The sequence below is a fragment of the Sceloporus undulatus genome, chromosome 9 (genome assembly GCF_019175285.1).
Source record: "Sceloporus undulatus isolate JIND9_A2432 ecotype Alabama chromosome 9, SceUnd_v1.1, whole genome shotgun sequence".
NCBI classification, from domain to species: domain Eukaryota; kingdom Metazoa; phylum Chordata; class Lepidosauria; order Squamata; family Phrynosomatidae; genus Sceloporus; species Sceloporus undulatus.
Genome location: NC_056530.1, coordinates 25,997,011 through 26,011,200, shown reverse-complemented (window position 1 = coordinate 26,011,200; position 14,190 = coordinate 25,997,011). Strand labels below are relative to the sequence as shown.

General features: G+C 47.6%; 1 protein-coding gene across 1 annotated transcript; it reads left to right on the top strand.

Annotated features, from left to right (window-relative positions):
* Positions 1 to 117: 117 nt before the first annotated feature.
* On the top strand, positions 118 to 13,645 carry ANKRD35 (ankyrin repeat domain 35). Its single transcript, XM_042439867.1, has 14 exons — positions 118 to 1,653; positions 3,989 to 4,119; positions 4,446 to 4,534; positions 4,864 to 4,928; positions 5,524 to 5,581; positions 6,068 to 6,138; positions 7,132 to 7,238; positions 8,057 to 8,241; positions 8,511 to 8,548; positions 9,035 to 11,389; positions 12,049 to 12,138; positions 12,260 to 12,325; positions 12,667 to 12,749; positions 13,104 to 13,645. Exons 1-13 carry the CDS (start codon positions 1,615 to 1,617, stop codon positions 12,727 to 12,729), a joined length of 3,357 nt encoding a protein of 1,118 aa, XP_042295801.1. The 5' UTR covers positions 118 to 1,614; the 3' UTR covers positions 12,730 to 12,749; positions 13,104 to 13,645.
* Positions 13,646 to 14,190: the final 545 nt, after the last annotated feature.

The following is a 14,190-nucleotide window of genomic DNA, read 5'->3' as shown; positions in this document are numbered from 1 at the left end:
TGTTGCTTTTTAAGAACAGACGTTGCTTGTGCGTTTTACCATTGTTTTCTCTCTTTTTAAATGTTGTCCTTTGGGTCGGCCTTCTCTTTATGCCAGGTTTGGATGATGGGGGATTGTGTGTTAGCAAGACCTGAGCAAGGCTGGGGATGATGGGAAGTCCTGCATTTGCAAGGCCTGAGCAAGGCTGGGGATGGTAGGGAGACATGCATTTGTAAGACCTGAGCAAGGTTGTGGATGATGGGGCCCATGCGTTTGCAAGGCCTGAGCAAGGCTGGGGATGCTGGCGGGAGCCATGCATTTGCAAGACTTGAGGAAGGCTGTGGATGATGGTGGAGGGGGGGGCGCATGGGTTTGCAAAATCTGAGCAAGGCAGTGTGCATTTGCAAGACCCGAGCAAAAATGCGGATGATGGGAGCTGTGCATTTGCAAGAGCTGAGCAAATGGGTGGGTGATGGTGGATCTTGGCGCTCTCTCTTTCATAGGGTTGCCATAAGAGGAGGCTAACTTGATGGCAAATAACACAAGGAAACTCTGCATCCCTTGCTCCTTTTAGGTCCGGCAGCAGCGTAGACCATTGGCTAGTCCTTGGATGGGAGACCATCAAAGGCAAGGATGCGAATCCTGGAGAGGGAGCCATGGCTGATGGTCAAGGGATGACTGCCCTTGCCCTCCTTCAGACAGGAATTGGCCCTTCAGTGGCCGTCTGGAGCAAAATATTCTTTCAAAGTACCTGTTTCGGCAAGATTATTGAGGCAGATAGTTTTGCTTCTCGCTTGGGGCCACGTCTTTGTTGCCGGCCATTTTTCTCTTTGCAAAGCGTTTTACGATTGCTCTGTCGTCGCATCTCCCTGGAGGAGCATTTATTCCCTTCGAACGGGTTGAGTCTCCCTTCTCCATAATGTTTGGGAGCAGAAATACTTTGGGTTTTGTGTCTGGGAATATTGGCATCCTTCTTCGTGTTCTTATTGTGCGCCTTCAAGTCTTCTCCACTTTATGGCAACCCTAAAGCAAACCCATCATGGGGTTTTCTTGGCAGGTTTGGCTCAGAGGTGCTGCAAAGAGTGAACCTAACCATTCAGAGACTAACCTATTTCCCAAATTCCCTGCACTTTGTCAAGACATTTCGCAATCATTTGGGCCCCTCGGGTGTCGGGTTCGAGAGGCCGCGTTGGAGCTTGCTCTACCCTTTTTTTTGGCGTGACGTAACGTGTGAAAAGGCGAAGTAATCATTATAATTTCTAGGCAGAGAAACCTCTCCCCTCCTTTCGAAAGGCTGGAGGCACCGAGAGGAGCGTTGCGCGTCTCCTGGGCATGTTCAGACCGGGCTGAATACCGAGAAACAGGTGTGCATCGGAGGCTCCGGGGTGGAGACACCATCTCCGAACGTTGGTCGGACGGCGCACACTTTCTCCAGCGTTTCTCTGGAGCCAACCGTTGCCAGGGATGCATGCGCCGGGTGGCCATCTCTCCCTTTTTGCGCCAGAGAGGAGCAAAACACCTGCCTTTTGTCTCAAGGAGAAGGAGCATTTTTAATGCACCGCTTCTGCAGAGATGTGAGCCTCATTCCCAGTCTTTTGGGTCCCGTGCGGCCGGGACAGAAAGGGCACCGCAGCCATGAAGAAAATGTTCTCTTGCTCCAGCAACCAAGTGTCGGTGAGTACCAAGGGTTGCCCTTCTATTATATGCCAGTTTGGAAAAACTAACTTTGCCATTTGTTCCGTGATGCAGGGATTTTGGAAACACACTGGGTGCATCTAGACTGTAAAGATAATGCAGTTTGGCACCACTTTAAGTGCTGTCGCTCCAACTCGGATCTGTAGTTTTGCAAGGTCTTTCGCTTTCCTTTGCCAAAGAGGGTTGGCGCCTCACCAAACTACCAACCCCAATATTTTCAGGGCGGTTAAAGTGGCCGTTTAAAAACCCAGCCTGGCTTTATAGCCCTTCCTTGTGTATAATTTTTAATGGCGCCAAGCTGACCGGCTGAGAGTTTGCGACCACAGACTCCATGTAAGAAGCCTCCAAAGGTTGGTCTTTTTCTCAATGTGGCACCATCCATCTCTCATAATAATAATATACCTTTGAAACCCTCTTATGGACCATTGCGCTGGCGTCACATGCCGGCGGTTTGCTGGAAGGGGTTTTTATGACATAGATTCCTTTTTCCGCATTGGATGTTGCTCAGTCTTGCTTGGACCTTTTTGCATGTCTTTTGGTTCCCAACGGAGTGGCTTCCTTACCAGCCAAACAGCCCCATTCTGGGTGGTTTCTCTTATCCCTGATGCCATCTCTATAGCCTCTTCCAACCTTGCAAGGTAGGACCCAGAAAGTTCAGCACTGACCTACGATGGACAAGGCTATATTTGCCCAAAGACCTTTCGAAATGGCCAAGTGGTTATTCTAGTATTGATTATTTATTATATTTGGATAACTGGGTTTGTGGCTTTGACTTTTGTGGATTTGATCCTTTGCGGTTTTGGCTAATATGTTCTCTCTAGGGATCTCTAAAGTCCTCCAGCGCAACTTGGCCAGAATTTGACCATAGAGTTGTACTGGAGGACCTAGAAGAGCTTGCTAGAGAAAGCACCTCTCTAGGCATTCTCCAACATGATTCTATGGTCAACCTTCTGGCAGATGTTGACCATAGAGTTGCAATGGAGGACCTAGAGATTCCTAGGTAAAAAGACCAGTTTTATTATTTGGGTTTATTCCAAATTTATGGGGGTCCTTCGCCCCCAACTCCAACAAATGTGGAGGCACCACTGTATATGTGTGTGTGTGTGTGTGTGTGTGTGTGTGTGTATATATATGTATTAGCATCTCCTTTTAAACCCTACCTTTTCCCAAGATTGTGATTCAAAGTGGTTGGACCCAAACCCGGAGCGGATACTCCTTCCCCAATGCCCTGAGAACCCCAGTCTTGGGAGGAAAGTGAACCCAGATCGAAAGGGCTTCCTAGGCTTACGTTGTGCAAGGAATGCCTTTTCCCAGAGATGTTAGGCAACCGTTGTGTGTCCATGTGGTCCTTGTGAAACCTCCGATTCCGGCACCTTTCAGGGCGTGTCGCTTCTCTAGGATTTTGCAAACTGGATTTTCCTCCACGGTTGCCTCTGCATGATGCCTTCGCCGATGCGCCGGGATGGGTTTTGCTTTTCTGGATGCAAGATCATCAGATACCTTCCAAAAGGGGAGGAAAGTCAGGATTTGGGAGACAGGGCAACACTCTCTGCCTTCTCTCTGAATGAGCTTTAATGGAAAGATTTTGCACTTTGGACTCAGTTTTGCAGCAACAGAAGTAACCTGAGGACAAAGGGAGGAGGAGGGAGGAACCGGGACCCTTGAAATAAAGGCAGTGGGAAAGATGGGACGGCAGGGGATTAATCGGGATTATCCGTGCCAAAACTGAACAGTTGGCGGGTGCAGCGTACATCTAGTTTCTTTGTTTGCATTTTACCTTAATTGTATTGAATTGTGGCAGCTAATAGCTTTTAGCAATAAGCAAAACCCGGATCTATTGATGTCTGTCGCTTGTCGGCAAGCCCCAAACGCTGGCTTTGTCTCTAGGTGTTATGGTGCCATGCAACTTTTACGAAGCCGATCTATACAACAAAAAACGGCGGCAGACGGTGCCTTAGTTGCCGCTTCTCCAAAAGTCTCCATCCCAAAAGTCCCTTCCCAAAAGGCCAGATTCCTAGGATGGAGCCAGAAGAGTTTGGAGTGGCATCAAACCGGTATAACTCTGCCGTGCAGATGGCTTAATTCCAGGCCTGCTTACTCCAAGAGGGCAATGTTTAAACACAACTCCCGCCAATGAATGGGTTTTTGTGGCTCAGTGTCCTCCTCATAGAATCAGAGAGTTAGAAGAGACCCCCAGGAGGGTCATCCAGTCCAACCCCTTTATTCTGCCATGCAGGAACTCTCCATCAAAGCATCCCCATTGATAGATAGCCATCCAGCCTCTGTTTAAAGACTCTCCTTTCCTTCTCTGCAGGTCGAGTGTTGGAACAAACATGACCAGAAGCTCTTGGACGCCGTCGAGAAAGGAGACGTGGGCAAGGTCTCCGTCCTCATGTCCAAGAAGACGGCCAAGCCCACCAAACCCAATGCCATCGGACAGTCCGCGTACGTATGTTTTTGCCTCTCTCGCACCCAGAGCCGGGGCATTAGCTATGAAGCATCCACTCTGGGTTGTAGCATAAACTTTGACCTAACGTGGAACCTCCTTTGAAATGACATACGCTTCAAGTTCAGAGTTTAACCCAGAGAGGAGTTTTTAAAAGCCAAACCAAATATAGGAGCTGCTCCTGGGCAAGTCACACTCTCTCAGCCCCAGAAAAGCCTGCCATGGGGTTGCTTTAGGGTTTTAGGGGCACCGATGCGAAAGAGGAGGGAAATGGAGATGTATTCTCTCCGTCCCACCTTTCCTTCTTTCCCTTCCTCCGTTTCAGGTTCCACTTGGCAGCTTCCAAAGGGCTGACTGAATGCCTCACCGTCCTCCTGAACCACGGAGCTGAGGTCAATGATAGGAACGACGATGGTAGGTCCATAAAGGGGGGATTTGGGGGGCAGGAGCCATTGCAGACCATATAGTCCAGTCCCCCGTTATTGCAGCAACCCACAGCCCTGGCTGCGGGAAAGCTGAGTATGTCTGTATGTATATGTGTATATGTCTGTGTGTATATGGGCGGGTTTATGGGTTACGATGTTTTACCGTATTTTAAAGCTGTTTTATTATTGTTAGCCACTTCTATCTGCTTAGAGAGGTGGGATACAAATAGGATCATTATTATTATTATTATTATTATTATATTCATGATATACTCACAGTATCTCAAGGTGGCATTTCCCCTTTATCGGTCTCACTAGGGAGCACTGCCTTGCACCTGGCCACCATCGCTTGCCAGCCTCAGTGCGTCAAAGTCCTCTTGCAGGTAAAGGAACCCCTTTTCCTTTGAATCGAACCTTTGAATTGGGCCAGCTTTTGGATTTGGGGCCCAAATACCCATAAAGGCACCAGATTCCCAAATGATCTTGGGAGCTAAGCAGGGCCAGCCTGGTTACTTCTTGGATGGGAGACCACAAAAACTCTGTAGGCGTTTCATAGGAAGGAAATGGCCAAACCGCCAAGAAATCTCTATGAATTGCATGGGGTTGCCACAAATTAACAGGCGACTTGAAGACATAGAAATGCACACGTTAAAGGCACCGGATCCCAGCTTATCTTGGAGGCTAAGCAGGGTTCAGCCCTGGTTAGTCCTTGGATGGGAGACCACCAAGTGCTGTAGGCCATATTGCAGAGATAACCCACTTTGGCCCTGCTTTAACTGCCGTGGCTCAATGCTACGGGATCCTGGGGTTCATACTTTGGTGACGTCTTTAGCCAACTCCAAATCCCAGGATCCCATAGCATTGAGCCACGACAGTTAAAACAGGGCCAAAGTGGGTCATCTCTGCAATGCGGATGCAGCCAAAGGCACATGGCGCAACTACGGTCACACCAATGCATCTTAAATGGTTGCTTTGCAGCATGGAGCCAATGAAGACTGTGTGGATGGAGAGAATCGGACCCCTCTCCATTGGGCAGGTGAGTTTGCAAAGCTACGGAACCATTTGGTGGGGTCAGGATTCGAATCCAACGTCTGAGCGAAACCCACCAGGGATGTAAGATCCTCCCTAGGGCAAAATTCCTTCTATGAAGGCGATGTCTATATAGGTTCAGGAGCTGTGCCACATTCCGTCCAGCAGTAGCCATGCTCCTGAAATGAAAGTGCTTCCATGTGCACTCATGTATGATGTCGATGTATATGTTTCTCTATGCCTTTTTATGTTTAGTACAATACTTTATAAAGAAAAAAGAGATCTATCCAAAGTCCCAAACTCCGTTCCGAACTAGAGCTCCATCAATGCAAGCATCTTTTCCTGCGCATGAATATTATTTTCCATGCAGTACAGTGCTGTTTTCGGCACGCATGATGTTGTGACTGAGGACCTATTCTGTGCAATATATTTATCGTAAGTGCGTTGTGAGAAGCCCTGGCGTTTTAACACTGGTCTTTGCATTTTTGAACAGCCTTGTCCGGATGCGCATCCAGTGTGTTGCTCTTATGCGACCAAGAGGCCTTCCTGGATGTCATGGATAATGTAGGTTTTATGAAACAGGTTTTGCTTCTGGGTCCGAAATGGGATTGGATGATGATGATGATGATGATGATTTTAATAGCTTAATTTGATTTTAATGTCCCTCTTTTATGTTTTTTATTATTTTTATTTATATTATTATTATTATTATTATTATTATTATTATTATTATTAAGCTATATACTGTAATTGTTTAATTCTATTTTAATGCCCTGCTTCTCTTATGTCTTATTATTATCTTATTTATAATATTAATATTAATACTATTTATTATTATTAAGCTTTATACTATAATAATTTAATTCTGTTTTAATATCCCCGTCTCTTATTTTTTTTATTTTTATTTATAATATTAATATAAATATTAATATTTATTATTATTATTAAGCTTTATACCGTAATAGTTTAATTCTATTTTAATGTCCCCCTTCTCTTGTTTTATTATTATTTTAATTTATAATATGAATATAAATGTTAATAATATTTATTATTATTATTAAGATTTATACCATAATTAATTCTATTTTAATGTCCTGCTTCTCTTATGTTTTATTATTTTTATTTATAATATTATTATTATTATTATTATTATTATTATTAAGCTATATACTGCAATAGTTTAATTCTGTTTTAATATCCCCCTTTCTCTTATGTTTTATTATTATTTTTATTTATAACATTAATATAAATATTTATTTTTATTATTAAGCTTTATTTATAAAGCCCTGTAAATTTACACAATTGTACATACAATTAGTTAATAAATAATAATAATAAAATTAATAATAACATATCGGATCCTATAGGATCGAGGCGGCTTACAATCCCAATAAAACAATACAATAATACAATAATAAAAGTTAAAAATCAATAGAATTATTCCTTTAAACTTCGGACTAAATCTTGGAGCGGAGCGGACCCCACTGATCTGGGGCTCACTAGTTCCCAACGTTTCATGTGTTTTAAGGCCTGTTTTCTTCTCCTTTCTGGCCCCAGAACGGACAGACGCCGCTGATGATGGCGGCTCAGGGCAACCAGGCTGCCATCTGCTCCCAGTTGCTCCAGAGAGGAGCCAAGGCCGACCTGGTCGACAAAGACGGAAAGTGAGTCTCTCAACAACAGCCCTGCGAGGCGGGCAAGGCCCAAGTCACCAAGCTAATGTTGCAACAAAGCTGGGGTTGGAACAAACGCACTTTATAAAGTGTTGGACCCCACAATGCTGCATCTCCCCGCTTGGCATGGCCAGTGTCTGGGGATGACAGCTGGAAACCCTTGAATGGGAAGGAGGATGGTGCAGTCTAACCACTCTGCTGTCTTGCCTCCAGAGATGGTTCCCAGCTTTCTGGCTTTGGCTGCATCCGCACTGCAGAAATCATCCACTTTGGCACTGCTTTAACTGCCAGGGCTCAGTGCTATGGAATCCTGGGATTCATAGTTTGGTGACATCTTTAGCCTTCTTTGTCGGAGTTCTCTGGGGCCACAGCAAACTCCAAATCCCAACATCCCATCGCATGGGGCCATGGCAGTCAAAGCGGCGTCAATGCGGATTATGTTGCAATGGCAGTTCTGCTCCTGGGTTAAGTCCAGGCTTTAAAGCAGTGCTTCCCAAACGTTGGTCCTCCAGACGTTTTGGACCTCAGCTTCCAGTATTCTGGACTTTTGACCAAATTGGTCAAACTGGGAATTGTGGGAAGGGAAGTCCAAAACACATGGAGGATTAAAGTTTGGGAATCACTGCTTTAAAGGAGCGAAAACTATACTCTCCAAATAGATTCAGCATCTTGGAGAGCGCCGTTGGAGTAAAGCCTGGAGCAGACCCAGCGTGCCATTGGCATCAGAATCACTCACCAGAAAGGGACCCACAATTGAGGCGAATGCATCTTCTCAACCATCGTCTTTTCCTCTTCTTTTGGACAACCAGGACGGCACTCATCCTCGCTTGCGAACGCGGCAACATGGAGGCGGCGGAGCTGCTCCTGCAAAACGGGGCCAATGTGGCCCTAGAGGACGGGGCAGGACGCAGCGCCCTCCATTACGCCACGCAGGGCAAGAATCGGACGCTGAGACGCCTGGTCCACAACGCTCTGCGGAAACGGAAGCGGAGAGGTGAATGGGGGAGAGCGGGGAAGGGGTCTGTGGAAGGCATCCATCCGTGCCCCGGAGAACTAGGTCTCTCCATCGGCTTCTCCATCATAGCCCTTGACTATTTGGTCCTCATAGGCCAAGAGAAACGATTTCTCCCACTGATGGAGAGAAATTACGTTTTACGATTATCCTGGAATGCAACCATCCCAAAGAGCGCCAGTCTTCAAGGTTGGTTCAGTCATTCTTAGGTCCATGAAGTGTATTTGAATGGTGTTTCTCTCTTTCCATAGAACAAGGGCTTGATCTTTCATCAGAGGCTGGCTCCCAGGTAAAAAGAAACCACTGCAGTTATTGTTTTGTTTTACTTTCGGAAGCATTATGAACCGTAGTTTGATATTGTTTGATCCTCTAGATTGTTGATGTATTATTACCTACCTTCTTATAGTTTTCATAAGGTTATAGTTGCATTTCGATGGGACATTTAGTCTAATCATGGCATATTATTTATATCGTATGACTTTTTAAATTGTATGCCAGGTTATGTCTTGATTTTACGTCTGCAAAGCGCCATGTAGATTTATGGCACTATATAAATGAACATTAATAATAGTCACAATAATCATAATGGTGGGGTCTCCTTCTCTTCATGCGTGGGCAGCTCCTTGTTGGTTTCCTCTTATCTGGAGATGTTACACTGAGCAAGGATTGGACTATATGGCCTCTTGGGGAACCTTTGCATGGCTCTATATAGCAATAGCAATAGAAGGCAGTACTATTCCCAAGCATGATGTTTCAGTTTGTTTTGTGGATTCAGGCTCCGTCCGAAAGCGGGAAGGAGATGGACCGGAGCATCCTGGACCTGCCCCTCGAGGGAAGAGGCCTGAACGACGAGGAGGACGTCGACCAAGAGACGGAAGAGGACCCCGAGTTGAAGGAGTGGACCAGCCGATACCGGGAAGAGAAGATGAAGGTGATCCAGCTGGAGCTGCAGCTGGCCCAGAAGACGAGGGAATGTGACTCCCTCTTGGAAGGATGCAAAGCCATAAAGGAACGGGTCTGGGACCAAGTGCAGGAGATCAGCCAGATCCTTCCAGAAGGAGAGGACCAGAGCCAGGACTGGAAGGAGCTGAGCCGGCGTTACAGCCGCGACGCGACCGAGGAAGACTACTACCTCAACCTTCTGGCTGAACAGATCCAAGAACTCAAGAGGAGGAAGAAGCGGATGGAGGCAGAGAAGGAGGAGAAGGAAAAGGAGGAGAAGGAGCATCCTCAAAAGAGCCACCCGAAAGAAGTGGAGACCACCGTAGCACCTCAAAAGGAAGGAAGAGTGCAGTGGCCTGGTGAGGAAGAGGAGGAGGAACGTAGATGTCACCAAATGAAAGTGAAGCGCCTCCAGGCAGAAATGGCCGCCGCCTATGAAGAGAAAGCGAACGCCCTGAAAAGAGTGCAGGAGATGGAGGGCCACATGGAGAACATGAGGGCCGTCATCAGGGTCTATGAAGCCAAGAAGAAGCACCAAAGCGGGACCCTGAAGGAAACGGAGGCCCGCCTGACGGAGCTGGAAGGGGAGAACCAGCAGCTGCGCGGGATGTTGGCAACGCAGATGGACGGAGGCTCCGAGGCTGGGCTGGCCAAGGTGTCCCGGTTCCTGACAGAGATGGAGGAGGCGTACTCCGAAATACAGAAGGAGAACAGAGCCATGAAGGCTGCGAAGGAGGCCCTGAAGCGAGAAGCGGAGGATGCTGTTGGGAGCAGGCTCTTGTTCCAAACGGTGCCATCCGAAGTTGTGAAGAAGAGCATGTTTGCTTGGAAGAGGATTGTCGCAGGCCTTGAGGACGCCTTGGCCAAGATGGAACAGACCAACGCCGCCCTCCTAGAGAAAGTCAGGCCTCTTCGGGAAGCCATTTTGACTCCTCAATCAGGAGTCGGGGTCATGGTCAATGGCAATGGATGCCACGCAGAGGAGAGCGGCGCCTCAAGGGATGAGGCCAAACCCCTGATGAGGAACTTGAAGACCCCCAATGAGATGGAAAGTGTTGGGTCAGGAAAGAGTCAGCTCCATGATGGCTCTGTTGGGCAGGTCAAGCTGAGATCGAAGCCCGAAGTGACCGAAAACAAAGCCCGTCCGTGCCGGAAAAGCTCCGACCTGGAGAAAGAGGTGTGGGATCTCAAAGAGAACAATGGCAGCCTGGTGAAGGAACTGGCACAGCTGAGCAAGGAGAGGGAGAAGCTGCAGGCGGAACTGCGGAGGTTATGTGGTCCAAAGGAAGGGCCTCCTCAGCCAGAGGTGATGGGAAGCTTAGTGGAAGAGCTGAAGAAGGCGGTGGATTCTTTGTCTCAACAGCTTTCGGCTGAGAAAGAGGAATCCAGGAAACTGCGCCTGAAGCTGGAGTCCCAGACGAAGGAAATGGCGGTGATGAGGGACAGCTTCTTGGAGAAGATGGCCAAGAAAGCCACTGCCCTGGTAAGGAGCGACACTCTTGACAGCTGCATCTTGAAGGAGCTGCACTGGAAGCTGGACAATGTGGTGAAGAAGCAAAACGAAGCCTTGCAACTGGTGTCCGAGATCGAAGAGGAGAACCACACCCTGGAGACGGACCGGAAGATCCACGCCGGACACAACGGCCACCTGTCCCCGCTGGTTGAGAAAGCCCTGCCAGACGTCTCTTCCGAAGCGTTGGACGCCATCAGGGACAACCGGAAAGTCCATCGAGAGATGGATGAGATGGAGAAGGTCCTGCAAGGGTTCAAGGAGGTGTTGGAAGCCATTGAAGCCTCTTTGGGCAAGGAGAGCAAAGAGGTAGCCAAGCTGAAGGCGCTGGTTGGCCAGCTGAAGGCCAAGATGTCTGACTTGCGCCGTGAGGAAGAGGAAGCCCTGAGGAAGCATGAGAAGGTGCGCGGCATGCTCTGCGCCAGGGCTCAAGCTCTGGGGATAGAATTGGCCTCCCTTCGGGAGAAATACGAGGGACTGAGAGGGGAGTCCGTCCGCTGGAAGGAAGACCTGGTGTCCGAGAGACAGAAGAACCAGGATCTCCTGGCAGAAGTGGTTGAGCGCGAGGAAGAGGTGGAGGAACTGAGAGGGAAGTCTCAGATGATGGAGACCGTGATGGAGAAGATGGATCGGAAGGTGGAGGAGCTGTCCAAGGCTTGCCAAGACAAAGACGGAAAGGTAGGTCTGAGGCGGGGTGGCTCCCCATGGAAAGGCAGAACATCCAGAGCAAGGGATCCCAAACATTGGTCCTCCAAAAGTGATGGGCTTTAGCTCCCAAAACATTGGTTGGCCAACTGTCAGGAATTCTGGGAGCTGAAGTCCAAAACCGAGATGGGCATCTTTTAGCAACGCTTGAATTGTGTATTCCTGTATAGCAGGCGTCGGGATTGAACTATGGGGCCACTTTTGTCACACTTCTTGCAAGCCACACAATTTCCACACAAAGATGTCACCAAGGGTTTGGGTGCGCATCTATACTCTAGGAATGGTGCACTTTGGCATCACTTTAAGTGTTGCAGCTCCATCCTATGGAACCCTAGTATTTGGAGTTCTGCAAATTTGGAGTTTAGCCTCTTCTGCCAATGAGTTCTTGGGTCTCACCAAACTACAAATCCCAGGATTATATAGGATGGAGCCATGGCAGTTAAAATTGGTGTCAAGATGCATTGTTTCTATAGCAGGGATGCACCCCAGTTGTCTGCAAACATGTCAGAAAATGCAGAAACAGGGCATACAGACTCTGCCAAACTCACCCAGCGCTAAGAAGAACGTCATCCTTGCATGCAGAAAGCAAGGAGGCATATCTTACAATGACAGACCTCCTGTTTTCGTTTCAGATCAGGAAGCTGTTAAAGGAGACGGAGAAGCTTTCCAGCGAAATCCTGAACCTGCGCAGCGAACGCGCCCGGCTCCGGCTGCAGAACGAGGCAAGTCCCGCGCGGTATTTTGCACAACGCTGGGTTTCTTGGGGAAGGAGAGGGCAGTCTTTCAATGCCTGTTTAGAGCTTGAAGGAGACTTGATTGAGCCCGTGATCCGCTGTCTTTCAGGTGGTCCAGAAGAACCATCAGGAGATCGTGGCCATCTACAGAACCCACCTTCTCAACGCAGCCCAAGTACGGACATCCAGGGAATCCTAAAATCAGCTCCCAGGTTGATGAAGGGTTGGCGGATTTGCTCCAGGTCTCATCCTGACATTTATAGGGACATATCCAAAGTGTGAGACTTAAGCAACTTGGAGCTTGCCCTTAAAATCTGGACTAAAACCCAGGACGGATTCCCAATAGGGTTGCCAGGTTTTCCATAGAGCAACAAGGGATAGCACCTTGGCGCTCCATTTAAAATTCAGATTGGTGCAAGGAGCAGAGTCAAGGCTCCCACTGAGTCCGGCAACGTTGCCCTGGATTTGGCGAGAGGCTCTAATTATGGCGGGGGGATCTGTTTGTCTCCCATTCAGGGCTTCATGGACAAAGAAGTCCACGAGATGCTGCTCCGGATCCTGAGGACGAACGACGGCTGAGGAGCCAACGCCCGAAACCCGTAAATCCTTCCTTTTTAATTTTGCAATGTATTTTATATCTGAAACGCTTGGGACCAGAGCTATTTGGATTTATATTTTGAATGCCGGAATATTAGCATCTCCATAAGGAGATATTTTGGAGAGGGGACCCAAGTCTAAACATAAAGGACATTTATGCTTCCTATACGCTTTATACACATAGACTAACAGTAATTTTATATGTGCATGAAGCCCAGTTTGCGTCCATTGAACAATCGGAAAGCAAAGGCGTCACTATTTTAGCCACCCATATTTTGGATTAATCTGGATTAGTGAGATTTAACCTGTATAAAGAGAACTGGGATTAATCTCTTCTTTCACTTCCTCAAATCCAGGCTTCATCCAAATGCAACAGATGCTTGTTCTGGATCCGTTTGGACCTCGGTCTTTTGCCGTCAAGTAAACGGAAGAGTTGTGGCATTCGACGACAACCGACAACGTCCGCTTTGCAACAATGATCTCAGACCAAAAAAGAGGGCTTTAGGAAAATGTGATGAGAAAAGTCCTGAATGCAATGGAAACCTTCCTACTTCGGGACTTATTTTGCAGGGAAATCCCACATGTTTGTGCGGAAATTTGCGTGTTTGTTGTCCAAAAATTGTGTTTACTGAGCAGAAAGGAACGAAAGAAAGAAGGGAAAGGGAAAAGGGAAAAGAAACCAAACCCTTTTGCTATTTTATTCACAGGGAACCTTTGCACAAGGAGGAAAATTTTCTGTGCTTGAAAAATAAACAGGTTTTGTTGTGTTTTGTTGCATTTTCCACACAGGAGAGTTGTTGTTCTTGCTGCTGTTGTTGTTGTTCGGTGCATTGTGTTCGCTGTGCAGAAAGGAACATTGCTTATGCAAAAGAAAAGGTAAAGGTAAAGGTGAAAGCAATCACATTCTTTGGTCATTTTATGCACATGATTGTGAAAGGGACCCCAAACTCTGGTCATAAGGCTGCCAAATCCATGGTCACACGTTCCACTGTCTCTGAAAATTACAAATCCCAGGATTCCATAGTGGAAATAAGAGTGCTCCAATTGCATAGTGTGCAAAAGAGGCCTGTCAGTGGTTGAACTTGCAGAGCCGGTTGCAGACGCAGCCAGGAATCTCAGGCCTAAACCCAAATTAATGCTAAACCCCTCCTGAACCGAGTGCGAAATGCAACTGGCATGACTGGTTGGCACACCTTCTTGTGTGAAACCGGTTTTGCGGTCGCTTTGTGCAGCTGCCCATAGAGAATAAAAACTTGGCTGGATACACTGGCCTGGCACCGATGCCAAGAAGTGTCCATCCAGGTGTGCAATGGCATCGTCATCATCATCACTATTATTAGTCGCAGTCCCAACACTCAGACCGTGACACAACATGCAGCTAGAATCAGAGTTGGAAGAGACCGCAAGGGCCATCCAGTCCAACCCCATTCTGCCATGCAGGAA

What these genes read in the sequence shown, in the direction of transcription:
- ANKRD35 (XM_042439867.1), top strand. Translation starts at nt 1,615, where the DNA reads ATGAAGAAAATGTTCTCTTGCTCCAGCAACCAAGTGTCG. An exon ending in GACCCCTCTCCATTGGGCAG is followed by an intron (nt 5,582 to 6,067) that starts GTGAGTTTGCAA and finishes ATTTTTGAACAG; the next exon opens with CCTTGTCCGGATGCGCATCC. An exon ending in ACCTTCTCAACGCAGCCCAA is followed by an intron (nt 12,326 to 12,666) that starts GTACGGACATCC and finishes TCTCCCATTCAG; the next exon opens with GGCTTCATGGACAAAGAAGT.